The following is a 20,008-nucleotide window of genomic DNA, read 5'->3' as shown; positions in this document are numbered from 1 at the left end:
ATTTATACTGCGAGTTGGTGGTCAAGTCTGACAATCTGCATTCATGAACTTGTGTGCAAACAGTGTTTTGTTGGATCTCAAACATCCTGCAACTCGCACAGTTATTTGCACAGTTGCTCGTCTATCAATCCAACTGGATCTGCAACTCTGTCAAGCAAATCCGTAGTCCAACCTGCTGATGTTGATGTGACTACAATAAACACGAAACTCACCAAAATAACACTTGCTGATCTGACAGGTCAATGAGTGACACTCTAACCATTAATACCAAACAAACAACGTTTTGAATCAACAATCAACTGTCATGACAATTGGTAACATTCGTGGTCATTTGGCATCCATTTCAAACCATCACATCAAACACATTTCCAAAATCGATTGCTGGACAACTCAACTCGGTGCACGAGTCCGTATTACTGTATCAGAGTTGTTAAACATTGGTAATGTGAAATATCATAAATAACGAGATATTTCAGACTCATACGCGACGCATATATGTTTGAGGCGATGTCTATCGCAGCCATCACTTGTGCAATAACAAGAGACTTTCTCAGCTATGACGTCTAATTCACGGATACGCATAACCGTTATCCACATTCTTATAAAATGATCAATGTTTTCTTTTATCAATAAACAACACAATTAACTCATTGGTTCATTCCTTCATTCTCATCTTTTACTTTTGTGATATTCCTCCAAAACTATACTACATTAATATGTTGTCATACGTCCAAGAGCAACAGTATTGTCAAGGTGTGATGTTGGCAACTACACACAACTTGACATGAATGACAATGTTGATGTCAAAACTGTCAATGTATTACAATGTATTGGTCAACAGTGACTGTAATCAATGACAATATTGCAGTCAATTCAATCCAATTGTTGATTGGAACAATCATTATCCACTTGTCAGATTCAGCATGTAAATGAATGTTTTGTAACACATTTACCAATCCAACAATTGACTGATTAACAATAATTGAATATTAAAATGTTGAGTAAAAGACTCGAGTCATTATATGAATGAGTAAAAGACTCGAGTCATTGAACTAATGACGTAATCAATGTACGTGAATTGACACTCGATTGAACAATACAAATAAACACATGACAAAATTTTAAACACTATTCAAAGTGTGAATTTGTCTCACATTGTTCACGTGATATTGAGTTTTGAATGTGAGACAAATTCACGTTTTGATCTTTTTTTGTCATTTCATTGTTTCATTTTATTCTATTCTATTTTATATTCTATATTCTTTTATAAACTCTAATGAAGAACAAGCAGTTCTACATCAAATATCTTGACAATCAGTCAGTGGAAATCGAAACCCACTTTGATGGAGAACTAGAGAGAAAAAGACCACTCAACAATGTATCGAAACTAATTGCAGCAGTCAAACAAGCACTTCCATCAAAACTTGGTGCTATAGACCTTGACGAGCTCACCATCCATTTTGTGGTGGATGGTCCAGCCATTTCCGGGAATACTCTGTTGACCTCCATTCAGGAACCAGTTAGTTCCTACGACCATCCACTGATAATCAAGGCCAAGAGTAATTTTGTACGGAGTAAAAGTGACCAAGAATTCATCGACGCCAATAATTTGAAATTGCAAACCCCAAATGACGCTTTCAAGTATTTGATACATCATCTGGAAAGGATTGTCAATGTCACAAGGTTTCCAAATAACGCCGTATTTAACGACAATTGCTTGGAGCATCGTCTTGATAGGAGGAGCACTAGCTATGCGATTGACGATGTCAATAATGTCAAACTGTTTCTTGCTGTTTCTGGTGCAGGAAAAACAAGGATGCTTCTAGAGTTGCTTTATTCAAACTTTGGGTACTACTTCACTTCCAAGAGCTCTCAAGATGACTTTGGTTCTAAAGACATGTATGAATGCCGTGTGTATTGCGACAGTAAACCTGAACTCACTAAGCATGCTATCCAACTGTTGTATTTCGTTCGGGTTTCTGTTTGCAACTACTTGATAAGCAAGGGATTCAAGGAACCTTGGCAAATTCTTCTGGCTCAACTCCATCCTATCGCATTCTTTGGAGTTGACTTGTTTGAATATCTTTTTACGACCCTTGTAAAAGATCCTGGACTTTCCCCAACTGCTATTATAAACCCATTTCCTTTTACTGCCATTGATGAAATCCAGGCTCTTGCAGAAGGTCGTTGTTTACATTACCTGCCAGAGAGTAAAAACCTGCGTCCTTTCTTCTCTCCATTTGTATACCATTCCAAAATGATGGGAATATTTCCTCATTTCCTACTGTCTGGTACCGGTATTAACTTTGAATCTATCAAAGAGCTAATGGAGTCCAGTGTTATGAAGGATGGTCAAGTCACAGATTATGTAGTTATATCAAAATTCCATCCTCTGAAAAAGCTCGAGGTCGAACAGTATGCTAGACAATTTTTACAAGACCATCAAGTCGATCAACTGGATGCTATTGTATCAAGAATTTCAGACTTTGAATTATGTCATGGAAGACCACGTTTCGTATCGTATATTCTGGATGCATATATGAAATCAAATGATATTGACACTGCAATTAGCAAATTTATCACTGGAATATCCGATGTTGATGGCCAGATTTTCCCGCTTAGATTCTTGAAAGATGACCTTGATAAAAACATTCGTTCATTTGACAGAGTCATTGATGGTGATACCCTGTCGAGAATCATTCGCGACGCATTTCTTGATGCCATCTGGAAGGGAAAAATGCAACTTAATGTAACTGGAAATGACGGTGCTGATGCAATACGTTACGGTTTGGGCTTTGGTCGAGATATTGCTAAAGCTAACCCTTCCATTGAAATTCAAGAGTTGGCCGTAATCGAGTGTCTTCGCTACTTTTTCCCCTTTGCACACACTGTCAAAAGTTTATACCAAAGAATTGGCTCCTCTTTTAACCCTCAAATGGTTGGCTATTTGATGGAATACTTAGTTGCGTTTGCTTTAGTAGCCAACCATTCTGGTCCTGATGCTGCCAATAGTATCAAGGCATCCCGAGCTTCTGCATCCAGCTATTTACTATTTGGTGATTCAAGTCAAGTATACTTTCCCGATCATATGTGTGGGCCAGATATCATCTACAAGTGTGCCAATACAAAGACTGTATACATTGTTCAAATCAAATTTGTCAAGAGAATGTCAAAACAAGAAGCTGCAAACGCTTACAATACTACAGATCCTGAACGCTTTTATTGCAAACGTAATGGCGGTGGAGTGTCGAAAAAACTTGAAGTGTTGAAAGGGTTTGAAGAAGAACGAACCTACCTTCTTAGCACTTTGTCGGAACTACACGAATCAGGCTACTCATTGCAACAGACTCTGGTTATTCATACTGCTGAAAAGAACCCCGTTGATGCTCAAAATATGAGAATCATCAATAGTCAAAACTCGCCTCAATTTTTTGACAAAATTGGCAACGGTGTTTGGGATTTTTTGAATTTAATTAGAAATAACTTCAATAAAGTTTCAAGATGAAATTGATATACAGATTGGATTTTCAAAATCAAAAATAACTTTGATTAGTCATATGCAACCAACACCAAACACGGAACCTTGAATATGAGCTCAATGATCAATTTTATCATCATGATTCGTAATTGCAAATAGAAATTGTTCCAAAACATAGGAATCCAGTCGTCATTATAAATATTCTTGCATTGCATTGCATACACAACTCCATTTGTGTATATTGATGGGTTTGCACAAAACTGAATTGATGCTAAACTTGGAAATACTGACGATAACAAGACAGATGCATGAATGCATTCACTCCATTCAACAACAGACATAGTTGCCAAGATCCAAACATGTTCCGCAACAAGTGATTTGTATTTTTACAGGCAAAAGTAGATGCTACCAGTGTAACATCTGTCAATTCTGACATGTTCAAAGTAATAACCAGCCAATAGTCTGGATTAAACGACAACACATGATGACCGATCGTCATTCCAAACACCAGGACAATGGAAAGGGTTCAACATGTAGAGTCAATCATTCCACCACAATCAGAATTGTAAGTCATTGGATATTGGCACTATTGGATCACAAAATAATTAGACACACGATCGCATAGCTTGTCAATGTTGCAATGCATTGCATCGATCAGTTTGATGAAAGTGTTTTGAATCTGATACATGACTGTTATTTTATAACGACGGCAGCTTCAAGGGTGACAATCAGCACTTTCAAATGGATATTCAGAAAACGCCAAATACACCATATAGTCGATCAATAACAAACATCGCTGTTGGTGTATGATCAACCTCGATAGTATGCTACGTTGATATTCCCAACTGCGGTCATGTATCCAGTAATCAGATAGTGTCAGACCATTACCTTGATTATGGATAGTTATCATCACATATACAATCCATTACTACAACATATACTGTCACTGTATACCAAATATTTGGCTGATTGTTTGGTTGGTCATATTTTGTGCAGTTTAAATTGATCCCATTTGTCCTTTATTGGTCAATCTGTATATAAATCAGGTTATTCAATGACTTGCTATCATACAAATTCAAATACAGTCTATTCACATATTGACAACTATGCAACAATTGGTTGTTCTTGTTGGAATATCCTGATTGAACTACCAATAATGGCTATTGTACACAATATCCTGTCAATTGTGATTGTGATTGTATTCCACATCCAATTCTAGATTGTAATCAGTCACAATTGCCGTGTTTGATCAAGTAATGGTTTTACATTGATCATGATACCATACATCACGATACTGCCAGATCACTGCACACAAGCCATGATCAATACAAATACATTACTGATTGACACCATAAATGCAGTCAGACAGCACAATACTGTTGGGATTGAGAGTTCTAGTGTTTCAAGCATAGTGCTGACACCATTGTGACAACCATTATCATTAGTATAAAAGCTATATGATGTAAAACGACATACACCATATCGACTATAATATGATCAATGATATATTTTATCGCATAAACAACCAGTTTTGTTACTATATATATTCAGTCCATAATTTGTTACTACACGATGTTTGCTTATTCACATTATGAATATCTGTATATATTGTATCATTGTTTGGCCATTTGATTTGCGTTTGGTGTTTCTGTTGGTGACGTGATTGATCCATACGTTGCAGCCTCCATTGCAATTGATTTAATGTCATGCAATAATCAAATGGCTTTTGAATTCGAGTCAACCCGAGTCGGATCGAGTTGAGTGAAACAGTTTGTAATTCCAGATTATCATGGTTTGTATTCAATCTATGTGATGATATATACATGGAGCTTACACACGGTTTGACCACACGAGACAGCGACTGTGGTACGGTATCCAATGCCAGCAATATCCCGTTATTGTGAGACATTATATATTGCTGCCATTCAACAATAACATGTGTGTATATATGCGATTTGAATAAATGATCGTGTTACAAACCCTGACTATCCAAGTACATATTTGAATTGGCATCTGGAACTTGGTTGCAGGACTATCAGAGTCTATGCATATTTGCATGTATAGTTGCCAGTTTATGCTCCAAATTCAGTGACAGATAATCCACCAACGCTGTGTAGGTAGATTGCAATATTTGGGGTGTTTTCAATGCATTTTGTCCAGTAGTGTCTGGGATACGCACTGTCGAGTTATTGTGATGCCACATCATGGTTGTAAGTTGATACACGTTGGCATTCATCACTAGCGTTCACTCATTCATCACTGACATGCTCTTGATCATACCGATCTGTGTTGAATACGTTGCATAGTATTGAATTGTTGTGCTGAATGCAAGTGCTGGTTTGAACGTGCTACATCTGAGCGCAGTTTAGTCAAAATCTCATGTTGAATACTAAACATGGCATCCGAGTGATACAATCAAACGTGTTTCACCATCTCTCCAATTTTGGATTTGTGAAACCTCGATATTATACATTCCATCATTCATCAGATTGTCTACCTTGTCACGTCAACGCAGCTCCGATCGTACTTGAGTCTACATATTGTCCAAACTCGACACTCCATGTTAGTGTATGTTGAACCATCCAGATCTTTGAACTGGTCATGGGTGGAAAACGTTGACTCGGATCCCCATACGGAACATTGATCTCGTTTGACACACTATGCATGTCCTAGCTGGATACGTCATAACATTAGCGCAACGAATAATGTATGGGTTGAGTTGATAAATCATCGCCAGATTCAAACACCTCCATACCATCAATACCAAATGCATCCATCGACGCGCTGGATGAGATCTGGTTCAAGTCACTGATGTCACTGGTGTCACTGATGTCGCGATAATGTAGTGCCCTCGACGATCCAAACCAAGGTATTTGCTGTTTGACAATATGTATGTAATGACTTGTTTGCTGCCAACTTTGAATACGAGTATGTCAGAGTGAATTGGGGATTGCATTTGATGTTTCATGTGTACGACTAGGTACTGCACAATATGTTTACAATGATGTGGTGCTAGATAATCGTGTCAATGGTGTCAATGACTCAATAGTTGATGCTGGAATGGGTGTAATACATGGCCACTGATCATGTCTATACACAGACACTTGTTTTACAGGAAATGGTATGGTAGGAGCACATTCAACTGTGACATGGCTCTGCATCAGCACCATTCATTTTAGGATATGTTTGAAATGACATTGATTAATGTTTAAAATGGGTTGATGCATCTAAACTAGCTTTGAAATCAATTTATGGAACTTCACGTGTGATGCATTATGAATAGCCTGCGACCATGATGAATCTAAAATCATTAGTATCGACTTGTTTGGGTAAATGATGAGCAGATTTGTATGAATTGGCCAATACTGAATTCTGAGACTGTCAAGTTACATTTTAATGATCCAACAGCCTACCCAACAAGCCAATACTGGGTTGAATCCAATTTAATCCAATCCGATTTAATTTAATCCAATCCAATTTAATCCAATGATCTGATTTTGAAATTGCGCGGGTTGCACGAGTTGCCAAATTCAGCAAGTTGTGGCTAAAGAAATGTAAATGGCAATATTATGGTCTTGCATCATCTTGGCAATGGTAACTGTCCAACAAAGCTGTCTTGTTCATATGGGGTTGTATTTTACTTGGCTATCATCAAACTACTTTGAACTGTTGTGTATTTGGAATGAAGCATGGTCGACTATACTCTTTGATATGTAGATCTACATTTTATAGTGAGTTGGAGCACATGAGGTTGGTCAGTGGTGAGTGTTGATGTTGCCAGCCTTTCAAAGCTATCAGAAAAACAGTGACTAGGTCCGTTTCCATATCCAATTCAACTGTCGACAATGCACACATCGGTTGCTCGTATACTATGACTTGCTATTGAACCAAATCCAACGATTTGTTCAAAATTCAATGATTTGATAATCCATCAGCAGTAAGTTGAAAGGACAGGTTTCTACCAATGTCATAATATCACCAGTGTTGAGTTGATGACATATATGCTATGGGTATATCAGATGAAGAGAGTATTTTGATATTAGCGTGCTTGATTTTCCAGTCAAACAGAATAACAGACATTTGTATTTTCAGTATATTTGATCCATGCAATGAATACCAAACAGACATTTACGTGGGTTGTATTTACTAACCTAGTGTATTGATTAGATCCAGTAGTACTATTTTGATTTTAGCAATGCATGAAACCTTGTTTGTCTGGTATGCATTACCAATGTATTTTAGGTAGTAGTGAAGAGTTGCAGTTCAGACGCGTAAAAATGTGCAGATTTGTGTAGATTGACTGACTGGATCTGTGTATACCATCAATGTGTTGCACAGATTATACGGAAGATGTGTGGATATACTTGCTCATGTAAACTAGCTGAACCGGGTGTCACTGCGTTCAAGACTACTTGAGCAGTTTGTATTCGATGCAGTTGGAGTATCATGCAATAATCGTGTGAACAGACTCGTCACTACAGTCATACACAACCATCAACCACTACAGTCGTACTAGACGTCTACAAGTATGAACATGCAGTGCGTTTGGTTACTATTCAATCGAGTAGATCTTGGTCACTATTCAATCGAGTAGATCTGCCTATCACATATACAGTCAGACAGTCAAACACAATACATGACCACATTACAGCATACGGTTGGCATAGTTGTATGAGATGGTTGTGCAGTATCAACTGCAGTACAAACGAATATAATATCATCAGCCATGACCGCTGCAGGAGTTGTCAGCAGCACAGCATTACGCATTGTCCATCGTACATGGATTGACTATTGGGAACGTTCACCGCACTACCCAGCCACCCCACACACTTCAAGCTGGCACATAGATCCCCGATCCGTCAGAGTCGGAGGGATGATGATGATATGGTCCAATCAACTCAAAGTATTATGTGTTGATGCATTAATGCAGCTAGTTTGTGTTACTCGATTCCACGAGGTCGATGCGTGCGGAGTCTGGGATTCAAGGTAAAATAGCGAATTAATTGATGATAGTTTGATTATTACGGGACGTTTTTGCAATGTATTTGATTATTACGTGCTGAGAGTTTGGCTTGTCGGGGATTCGCATGTCAATTGTTTCAGTTAAATAGTGCATCGTTTGTCCAGATCCGACACCATTATTAGTTGTTGATCAAGATCTTACTTGTCCATCTACCTATTGATCCAAAACTCGCTTGTCCATCCACTTATTGATCCAAATCTCAGATCTGATTGTTTCCCTTGTGTATTTTGTTAAACAGTCATACACACTACTTGTTTGAACGTATTAGTTTGCAGCAACTATTGCAACTATTACAACTGCTACCCATATTATTGTTATCAAGTTTCGAGATCAACTCGTTTTCCATCTTCATTTCCTGACACCCTACAACACCAATAATGAATTCACTGTGGTCCCGTCTCAACATCTTATCGGCTGATTATCCAAAACAGTCTTGCCGTAGTGTGCAAAACACTATTCCCCAACCAACCAATGCTTGTGAAAATGCACCACACCTTGCCGAAGCAAGCATGAATCCAGAAAGGTATGCAGTACAGTATTTGTATTATAGTTGTGCATCTGAATATTGTAGTTTGGTTACACAACACATTGCTAACATGACTGTTTACTTGCATGTGTATTATTTACGATTTGATGATTGCATTTACGGTATTTTGGGATGGACTCGAAACGTTGCCGAATTTAATTTTGTTGATTCGACTCCGACTACGCGACTTTGATGGTAATGATTTTGACTGTTTTTGATGCTATCTAATGTCATTGAACGTCATTCGATGTGTATCAATTGTGATTTGTGTTGGTTGGTATGCTGTGCTGGTTGATTATTATTTGGGATTGAATTGGTTGATGCCTAATTTGATTTATGGGACAATGGGTTGAATGCTACTTTAAACTTTTACTGTTGTTTGTGCATAATTTTGTAATGTTGTGATTGACTAGTTCAAATCAGGAAAACATATACACTGATGTGTATACATCCAGCCCAATCAGTGCAATCAGTACAATCAGTACAATCAATGATCCAAGAATCCCTGCTTCACCAAGTAAGTGTGTGATTTTTGTATCAACTTCTCACGAGTTTTGGATGTGAATGCATGTATTGTGGATTGTTTAGGCTGTAGTGTGTTGATGGTAACTATACTGATTATATTGACTGTAGGATTGATTGTTTTAAAACATTTACATTATAGTCTCGTCCCTGATTGAGGCAGCTATGATACTGCAGTCTGGAAAGCAATGCGACTCTACAGTATCAACCATATATACTGCAGAGTCCATTGCACCAGATTCAGCAGTGGCTAGCCATTCATCAGGATCCGTTGAGCATTATACCGATGCTCAAGCATCTATGCTGTCATACAGCTATGCTAAACGGGTTTTGGCGTGTGACAAACCGCCTTTTGAAACTCGGTATAAAGTAAGTTGGTTGTATTAGTATAAATCTTGGGTTTAGCCTTGAAATTACACAAGCTGTGCTGGATTGATACAACTGTATAGTTATGATTGACTAATGTTTTATTTATTGGTATGTGTCAACTATTTATATTTGACAGGCTGACCAGATGATGTACACAAGCAGTAAGCTTCCCGGTGAGGTTGATAGATTGAGAATGTGACAGCCCATGTCATCACTGAGTGATTCTATCAGTCTCTGTGAGTATGTGCGCGAGTTACAAGTTTCTGGTTCAACAATCATTGATAACAAAACATCCATTACAGTCAAAAATAAGACCCAATCACGGTACTCAACCAGATCCTGTTCAGTGTTTGCAGTCTCTGCAGTGGTGACTGGACCAAACTCATGATTGCTGAAAACATGGCAAGATCACCGCATCAATCAACCAGTACCGTTTCCTCGACCACCCAATGCATCCGTGACAAATGTGAGGTGTTCTCGATTGATCCAGACAGTGCATCTGCGTCTGATGCAACTCGACTGGTATATGTAGTTGGATCTGTGTGCATGCGATTGATCAACAGCGATTTGTCAGTGTACACGCAGACCAACAATTTGCGTGGTATCAGTCCAATCCAAACTACTGGCAGGGCAATTCGAGGTAATATGAACTCGATTGGAAACGTTGACTTTTTCACATTGATGGACGAAATGCGACAAACAGTCAAATACCTCACCATGCAAGTTGTATCCTTGAAAACTGATCTGATCGCTGTGACTAGCGCATTTGGTCAGTTGCAGAGCCAAACCAATGACATTGTTGTCATGATGACCAAACACGACAATGTCATTCGATCATTACTGGGACAGATCTTGGTCAAACTGGACTCTGATTGCTCACCAACACATGCAGTTGTTATACCAGTTGCGGTATTCGAAACCATTTCCACGACTGTGAATACCACCGCAACAGTGACTGTGTTTTGTCCACAAAGTCAATCCAAGTTGTTCATATGCGACAACAGCACGTTGCACACACACGCAGACTGTCGATACGGAATGCCAAGCAACAATCAACTTATTCCGTAGTCGTGCAATTGTTGACATAAATACCATTGCGGTCAATGCTGTATCGACTGGTGTCAAACCTTGAATGAATGCTGCAACTCGCATTTGCTTATTGCGTTTTGCATCGAATTCAATGTGCACACTCAATAAACTTTGTGGTATTCTGGTCACATTCCGTATCAATCTGCAACGGATTACCAACATCCATACAATCAGCAGCACGATCAGATTATTAGTAGATCAATCTATTGCTGTCAAACTTGTAGTCATGACCCAACTCGGTACAAATCAGGTCAAGTTTGATCCAGAAACTCCAACAAAAACCATCAACCCGACCACTGAACTGGCTGTTCGTTGATGATTTGCTGATTATGTGGGTTTATTGTTGATGGGTAAGCGTGTAAACTGTCGTACACACAATTTATACTGCGAGTTGATGGTCAAGTCTGACAATCTGCATTCGCGAACTTGTGTGCAAGCAGTGTTTTGTTGGATCTCAAACATCCTGCAACTCGCACAGTTGTTTGCACAGTTGCTCGTCTATCAATCCAACTGGATCTGCAACTCTGTCAAGCAAATCCGTAGTTCAATCTGCTGATGTTGATGTGACTACAATAAACACGAAACTCACCAAAATAACACTTGCTGATCTGACAGGTCAATGAGTGACACTCTAACCATTAATACCAAACAAACAACGTTTTGAATCAACAATCAACTGTCATGACAATTGGTAACATTCGTGGTCATTTGGCATCCATCTCAAACCATCACATCAAACACATTTCCAAAATCGATTGCTGGACAACTCAACTCGGTGCACGAGTCCGCATTACTGTGCCAGAATTGTTAAACATTGGTAATGTGAAAATATCATAAATAACGAGATATTTCAGAGACTCATACGCGACGCATATATGTTTGAGGCGATGTCTATCGCAGCCATCACTTGTGCAATAACAAGAGACTTTCTCAGCTATGACGTCTAATTCACGGATACGCATAGCCGTTATTTACATCTTTATAAAATGATCAATGTTTTCTTTTATCAATAAACAACACAATTAACTCATTGGTTCATTCCTTCATTCTCATCTTTTACTTTTGTGATATTCCTCCAAAACTATACTACATTAATGTGTTGTCATACGTCCAAGAGCAACAGTATTGTCAAGGTGTAATATTAGCAACTACACACAACTTGACATGAATGACAATGTTGATGTCGAGACTGTCAATGTATTACAATGTATTGGTCAACAGTGGCTGCAATCAATGACAATATTGCAGTCAGTTCAATCCATGTGTTGATTGGAACAATCATTATCCACTTGTCAGATTCAGCATGTAAATGAATGTTTTGTAACATATTTACTAATCCAACAATTGACTGATTAACAATAATTGAATATTAAAATGTTGAATAAAAGACTCGAGTCATTATATGAATGACGTAATCAATTGAGTTGAATTGACACTCGATTGAACAATACAAATAAACACATGACAAATGTTTAAACACTATTCAAAATGTGTGAATTTGAATACATGACAAATTAATACAATTTGACAGTTTTAATTTCACACAAAAATGTTTAATATTCAAAGCATGTGAATTTGTTTCACATTGTTTCAAACAATTAAATTTTGGATTTAAAGTCCAATTTTTTCCTTTCTTCATTTCATTCCATTCCATTACATTCTTATTTACTCTACTCACTTCATTCTACTCCACTTTATTCCATTCCTTTCCTTCATAAACTCCAAAATGACCAGGCTTTATGTGAAATACCTTGAAAACACTCCGGTATCATTATTTACTCAAAAGTTGCCTGTCCCTGAAGGAGAAGAGCCTAATATTTCTGACTTGGTCGCTGCTTACAAGGCTGCCACCACTCCCCTCCTTGACGGGATTTCCTTAGCACACCTCACCATTCATTATGTGGTGAATGGGGTGGAGACCAACTACAACTCCTGGGACCCCATTGCTGCTCTCGGAACAAATGGGACTGTTGGGTCCAGTCCACTCATCATTAAATCACGCAGTGGTACCGGGCAAGGCGTCGCTAGTTCAATGTCAGGAGCTCCAGTAGGTTCGAATACCGGAATGGTTTCAGGAACATTCGAAGAAACTGCAGATACCGAAACCACTGTGTCACTTTTAAAGTATCATCACATTGCCGATTCTTTAAAAGATGACGACTGTGTCGTGAAAATTGTAAAAATTATCCTTGCAGTCACAGCTGGAGAATTTTCGGGGTCAAGCTTCAAAAATTTACCTTTTGCATTTCTCGAGGGCTCATCTGGCTCAGGAAAGAGTCAGATGGGCTTTAATATCAAAGCCAATATTGGTGATCGGAGGAGAGTGCATTATCTCCTGTTCGATCCTCCCGGTTCGACATCACAAAGAATCTACCGCAACTTTGAAAACATTTCAAAGTTGTTCAGCAAATGTTATGTAGAAGATGAGCACATGTACACTTCTGAAACTTCATCTCCAAGCTGTGGTTCGCTGTTCAAAGAAAGTCTATATATGTATGGATTTATTTTTGAACTGCTATCCAACAGAATTCAGTCACCCACAGTCAGTATTGGCCCAAAGACTGGCAAAGATGTCCAAGAGCTGATGACTTCCAAAGGAATCCATCAACACAGACCAGTGTTTATTCTGGACGAGTGTATTGCTATTTCAGACCAGTCCTTAAAAAAAGTGCGATTTGTGCGAAATTGCTTCCGCTCATTGGGTCTGGGACTCGTTATGATGGGAACAGATTCCAGAGCAGCCAAACTGCAACTCAGCATTGGAGGAAGCAGTCGAAGTGATGTTCCAATGCCGTGGTGTCATGTGTTTGGGGAATTTCCAGCAGTAAAACTAGAACTAACAGGATTGCCACAAACACTACCAAGATATCTCAAATCTATCATACTCAACTCAAGGCCACTTTTTGCGCAGCTTGTCGCAGAAGAAATCGCAAACAATGCTTCAGATTTTGACGAATTGATGAAAGCAGCGTTTATTAAACTGAAATCAGTCAAAAAGATATTTGGAAATCTTTACGGACAACTTGGACAGGTTCGGCTGTTTCATAACGCTCACTGTCAACTGACCGATTTGGAAAGCCAATCGACCAATCTGAAAAACCAATCGACTCCATTGATTCACTCACACTTTGCCCAGCTAGATGGAAAAAAAAACTTTATATTGATGAATGATGGATGTATTCAAGACCATTCTGCTTCTTGGGAACCGTCTTCGGTGTTTCCAGAGCTAAAGAATGACATTTTGCTTTACCTGCTGTTGATGGGTGGAAAGGGATTTTCCGCCTGTTATGCAGGGGATGGCAAGCAGGTGCCATATGCACATTTTTTGATGAAAGCCAAGAGTAATCCGGATTATCGCAGCCATATTCTATACTTTTCGAATGCTGCACAGGATAGCAATGATGGAATGTTTCTCGAGTCTTTGCTATGTTCGACAGTCTGTTTGGCCTCACATTCTAATGGCGTCAAGGGAATTGGTCTAAAACCGTTTCTGTTGAATTTGGTATACCAGCTTCAGATTGATAAACCTGATTCCGAAGACGTCTCTATACTCGATCTGAACAGGCTCGATGGCATAAAATTTACTGTACCTTTTCTTTCACCGCCAAACCAAAAGTGGCCCGATTTTGTTCAAATACCTGGTTCAAACTTTAATTGGTTATCAAGAGCTCGAAACTCGGAAAGTATTGATTTGAAGACTTCCTGTGGACTTTTTGGAGAATCCAAAGATCACAAAGGTGTAATCAGCCTTGAAACAATGGTGAATATCATTGGTAGGATTCCTGAAGCAGCAAAGGTGGAACTAGTTTTTACACGAAAACTTCAAGATTCGTACTTTAATCCTCCAGCTCCATCGTTTGAAATTCAATTCCAAAGAAGCCATGTTCTAAAAAAGGCTTACTACAAGATTGACGCTTCAAAGCCCAAGACTTTGCTTGAACCAATCAAGGGTCTTCCGTGCGACCAGCCTGATATGGATGGAGTTGTTATTTTCTTTGAGATCAATGACAGGGTTATTATTTAATGAGCATTGATATTTCCTCCCAATAAATATATTTATTAATTTGTACAAATCTATAATAACTCGATCGAATTGAGCAAGTTGTTTTTGGATAAATATCAGTAATGATTACACAATCATTTAACAATCTATCCAGTTTCAAGGATATTGTTACAATTATGGGCAAGATATACAACAATCCAATCGTGTTCATTGTGTTCATTGTGTTCATTGTGCTATCGAGTATGAATATTGCACAAAACTATCCATCATTCAAACTACAGACTATCCACTGTTGCACCTCGAGACTTTTGTCCATAATGACCTATTTTTGGTAGATTGCTGTTTTTGACAAGCTTGGACAAATCTAATAGTAATTATTGGCCAACAAAACTGGTATCATTTGGTGCCTTGTCTACACTGTTATAATTGACAGTTCTGGTGTTTCAAGTAGTGTATATTGAGAACATTGCATTATGGAACCATTGCAATGTACGACACAAAGTTGGATGATGTGCGCAATGACGTACATCATATCAGCTATAAATGGATCAATGCATACCTTTGTAATAAATAACCAGCTTTGTTACTACACCTGCCGAGTCTCTAGTTTCACAATAGTCTTTGATTTCCAACATGAATACCGCTACATTCAAAATGCACAACACGCTTGATATGGAACAAAAACAGCACTATTGTTCACGTTGCTACAAGTATATTGGGATCATCATTGTATCACACACTGCTGGTAGCTGTAAATCGGACGACAAAAACACAAACAGTGATGTTGAACATGATGAGTAAACCTAGTTGTATTGGTTGCTGTTGCACAAAAACAGCTGTTTTTAACAGTACATTTTGAATATCGTAATGTTGATCAATCACAAATATATGGGTTTTGATGGGTCCGGTAGATCAATTCAGTGTATAGTAGTGATTAGTGCAATATAATCAATTCAAGCATGCCATGTCGTGTCGTGTCATTGTATTGGTAATGAATGATGTTATTGAATGGATGAGATTGAATGCAAGATAAATAAGTAAACCATCATGCAATACACGCTGGATTGTAGCATATCCTACTCGAGACTGTTGATGGTCCACTTTGAGCTGCAACAATGTGTCGGGTCTGGTTCAAGAGTTTATTGTTCAGCACCAGAATCTTGAGCAACTGCACCATGCTCAGATTGTGACAATCATTGAAATACAACATTGTAGAACGAACCGAATCAAACCACTGCATTACCAGCTGATCCGAGATGCATCATATGGTCAAGTTATACCAGACTGAACAACATCCAAGTAGTGTTGCTTGAATCCAGTTTTGTAAAACTGATGTTTCCAAACCATATTTGTCGCAACCCAAGTGTTTTTGATGTTCAATCTCAAGTCGAGTCTTGTGAATCGGACTGGATTGTTGTTGGTTTCCGGTATTCATGCTCTAATCGGCAAGGTTTTCACTCGCCGAGTTGTCAATTCATAATGAACAATAGGTTCAGTCACTGTCAAGTTGAACACTAAACTTGTTATGTTGGCATCATGACCATTTGCTGTGTAACTTGTGATTAAAACATTCCATTCACTAGAATTGAACTAGAATTGAACTAGAGTTGGACTAGAATCAACTACATATACATCATCTAGATCACCTGGATTAAAATCTGTCAACAGACTGGATCCAGTATTTGTAGTCACACTGAGTTAGTGTCGCATATACTGAACACACTAACTACAGTGACAGAGTATTACAGTAAACAACTAGAGTGTCGTTTTACTGGATCCAAGCAAGTTGTCATTCAACAGGTAGAGTCTTGTATTGTATTTATGCTATCGAGTACGATCAAAAGCATGCTACTAGTATATCAATAGCACCATACAACACGGTTCATTCGAATGATATTTGCTTGTTCATATAAACTATAAAACTGAATTTCAATTTGAATGGCAGTTGGAATTATCAGCTATAGATTTGCTACGTTTTGCGACACCGATTCCACAAAAATGACAACTCTGGATCAAACTCGGGTCAAACAACGCAAGAGTTTCTACAAGACTGCACAGATGTGATGACTTTAAATTAAACAATGAGTTATCATCAAGACTTGGCTATTACAGTGCTGACCAACTCTCACTTTGACTGACTGATCGAGGACCTTCTTTACAACCATACTGCCCATTTCTTGTTCAAAATACTGGAAATCATCATTTATTCATTACAATTACAGCAACTTGTAATCAACGTCGGATCAAATATCTCACAACTGGAGTCGCCATTGTCTGAATCGAACTTTAAAATATCCCATTCTAAACAAAAAAGTATGAGAGCAACTCGATCAAATACTTGAAAAGAACAAAGTCAACCCCCACTGATTCAACACTTGTATGTATGTTTGTTGGAATCAGGTCAAGCCTGTGCTGTAAACTAGTTGTTACATCAATCGTCAAAAACAATCCCAGAAAACAAATTCAATATTTCACACTATTTGTCGTTTGCTACAACATGCTTTGGTTCAGTTACATCAGGCAATGTGTCTCGGACTTTATTCGATTGCTCCACTCATCATTTGTCTGTTTTTACCCGAAACGTTCAGATACAAGTGGAAAAAGATTGGATGGTGATTTCTTAAAGGTTCATGGTCACTTTGAATGTTTTACGTCGCGGAAAGAGTTTATATTACTGAAGCAAGCAAGGATGATATGAGACTGGAAATGTCACAGTATTTGATTGGATGTAAAGCTGCAGCAGAGATTAGTCATTTGAACTCGGTGTATGGAATTGTTACAAACTATATGCAGTTGAATTTCTTGCATAGTCTTGATGAAAAGATTGGATTGGACGAGTGCGTTGTGGATATGGATACGACTGGACCTAGTACAGATTATCTTGTCGATATCACTGCCAAAATCTATACAATATTATCTGATGAATGACATGGAGTTGATAAATATATTGGGATACAGACAAACAAGTATCAAGGTTTTGACTAAACTGATATTGAAGGATGCTCTTGTTTTAATTTTGCCATTTCTATCTGAACGTTGCAACTGTGGTGAGGCATGGATAGTATTACAACTGTAATGTCTGAACAACTGACTGTCTGGACAATAGTAACTATTTCCAGTGATGCTGATTTGTAAACACTCGAATTATTCAACAACACTCTATCAATGCATTTGCAAGAGTCATTGGACGTATCCGTTGTTTGAAAGTTGATTCGCATACATTCAGAAGTGGAAGTTATGAAGCTTATTTCCACGCAGACACGATCAATGTATTACTTTTTGTTGGATAGGCTGTATCATCTGGCATCAATTCAGACACACTTGTCAGTCCTGTTCCGTATACAATGAGTCACATATGGACACATATGGACACCAATGCAACAATCAAGAATCAATTGTCATTTACAAGTCCGAATTGCCAACCAACAATCGTACTAATGGACCAACGGACCAATGCCAAAACACCTGCACATCAGACAGTTTATTGGACATGACTTGATTGTTCTTGAAAACTATTTGATAATTGCTTGATGACTCGAGTAATCCAATCACACATTGCTGGCAATTAAATGGAACTATACAATGTGTCATGTATACATTGGATACCATCAGTTTATCAGTGACTATCTGGTGTTTGTTTATGCATGATTACTTGGACTACTATTTGCAATCAATGCAATAACTGGTATCAATGACTGATAACAATGAAATCAAACGATTGACCACATCAGATTATACACATTCATTCTGGAATGTAACTTTGCATCGATATCGTAAATATCAACCAGAATCCGAGCCAAACGAGTCAAGCGAGTGTTGCAAGTTTGCATTCATTTGAAAATACTCGATATCAGGCTAAAGTTGCATGTGAAATGGTCGTTTGTACAAGGTTAAACAACATCGACATTTACAATCAATGTGATGTTGGAACAGAGCTGCTATTTCCGAATTTAAAAGTCCAAATCATACACATTGTTATCAAGTCTAATCTACACCCTTCATGCCATGTCATGTCATGCTTGATAGTTTCATACACTGCTGCAAGAGTTGTATTGTGTGTATTTCGAGTATTTCCATCACTCCATCACACTGTATTGGCTCAAACAACTCGAACAGATTGTCATAATCTGACATGATTCCAAAATAATTGCAATCGGTTATATTTGACATGATCGGATCATTGTAAACCATTTGATTTCAGTAATTCAAGATTAAACAAGCCAATATTACTTTTTCCAAATTTGAATCATCATGTTGTTGTAATATCGTCAATATTGTGAGCAACTCTGAGCAGACACTTGGACATTCAGTATCAAGTGATATTGGATACTTTCAAATATGTATCCAGTGATAAATAAGCGGTGATGTGTTTGAAATCAATTTACCATTACAAACCATTGTGTATTTGCCAATACACTTGATGGTATCAATGACCACTAATGGATTCAACTTGCATTCCAAATGAGCCATCATGTGGTAACCCAATTGTTTAGTATTGGTTGTTATTTGATAATGTCAAATTTTGTGTCCTGCCATGAGATTGACTTCATCTGAACATTTGACAATCGTGCAAGAAACATTGATTGAACTCGTACAGTTTCATATGCAAGTGCATCAATAGTATATCGACCAACGAGACCAGTTTTGTTGATTGATACTCGTTGATACTCACTGGTAACTTGATGAAAATGTGTCAAACCATGACTTTCATGACAACACTGTACAAACTGTACGAGTTTAAAAGATTATTGGTGAATATTGTCCAATTTGATTGTTGACTGCAATTATTTTGGTTGGTTCGAGTTTCATTCTTTTGTCAAAAAACATCAAATGAATATTGAAACAACAAAGACAGCAACAACACAACTGTTGAATGAATATTACCAAATCAGCACTCAAGCCATACCAACACAGAGAGTCAAGTCTGAATGGCAGGCTGACAACAAACGAGGTTTGTTTTTGGGAATCATCCAAGAGGGAGAAACCTCACACATCACT

At 38.1% G+C, this 20,008-nt stretch overlaps 5 protein-coding genes across 5 annotated transcripts in view; all 5 read left to right on the top strand.

Annotated features, from left to right (window-relative positions):
• Positions 1–1,273: 1,273 nt before the first annotated feature.
• Positions 1,274–3,510, top strand: BATDEDRAFT_34711 (uncharacterized protein; the record flags this gene model as incomplete). Its single annotated transcript, XM_006677922.1, has 1 exon — positions 1,274–3,510. One exon carries the CDS (start codon positions 1,277–1,279, stop codon positions 3,503–3,505), a length of 2,229 nt encoding a protein of 742 aa, XP_006677985.1. The 3' UTR covers positions 3,506–3,510.
• Positions 3,511–8,204: 4,694 nt separating this feature from the next.
• BATDEDRAFT_23789 (uncharacterized protein) lies at positions 8,205–10,986 on the top strand (the record flags this gene model as incomplete). The annotated part of the gene is made up of 6 exons (XM_006677772.1): positions 8,205–8,464; positions 8,944–9,024; positions 9,441–9,544; positions 9,692–9,918; positions 10,055–10,079; positions 10,232–10,986. The coding sequence occupies 6 exons, from the start codon at positions 8,205–8,207 to the stop codon at positions 10,984–10,986; spliced, it is 1,452 nt and encodes a 483-aa protein (XP_006677835.1).
• A 367-nt stretch (positions 10,987–11,353) lies between these two features.
• BATDEDRAFT_29749 (uncharacterized protein) lies at positions 11,354–11,563 on the top strand (the record flags this gene model as incomplete). Its single annotated transcript, XM_006677896.1, has 1 exon — positions 11,354–11,563. One exon carries the CDS (start codon positions 11,354–11,356, stop codon positions 11,561–11,563), a length of 210 nt encoding a protein of 69 aa, XP_006677959.1.
• Positions 11,564–12,720: 1,157 nt separating this feature from the next.
• On the top strand, positions 12,721–15,085 carry BATDEDRAFT_36778 (uncharacterized protein). The gene is made up of 3 exons (XM_006677980.1): positions 12,721–12,837; positions 12,893–12,918; positions 13,012–15,085. Exon 3 carries the CDS (start codon positions 13,040–13,042, stop codon positions 15,029–15,031), a length of 1,992 nt encoding a protein of 663 aa, XP_006678043.1. The 5' UTR covers positions 12,721–12,837; positions 12,893–12,918; positions 13,012–13,039; the 3' UTR covers positions 15,032–15,085.
• Positions 15,086–19,840: 4,755 nt separating this feature from the next.
• Positions 19,841–20,008, top strand: part of BATDEDRAFT_23787 (uncharacterized protein) — a gene marked incomplete at both ends in the record, with an annotated part of 2,754 nt that continues 2,586 nt past the window's right edge. The window contains one exon of the mRNA XM_006677771.1: positions 19,841–19,961. Coding sequence (XP_006677834.1) covers positions 19,841–19,961 — 121 coding nt within the window. The remainder of the gene's footprint in view (positions 19,962–20,008) is intronic.

This window comes from Batrachochytrium dendrobatidis, assembly GCF_000203795.2.
Source record: "Batrachochytrium dendrobatidis JAM81 unplaced genomic scaffold BATDEscaffold_4, whole genome shotgun sequence".
Classification (NCBI taxonomy): domain Eukaryota; kingdom Fungi; phylum Chytridiomycota; class Chytridiomycetes; order Rhizophydiales; genus Batrachochytrium; species Batrachochytrium dendrobatidis.
The sequence above is the reverse complement of the archived record's forward strand: the minus strand, read 5'-3'. Positions and strand labels throughout refer to the sequence as shown.

Coding starts and splice junctions, on each gene's coding strand:
- BATDEDRAFT_36778 (XM_006677980.1), top strand. CDS start 13,040: ATGTCAGGAGCTCCAGTAGGTTCGAATACCGGAATGGTTTCAGGAACA.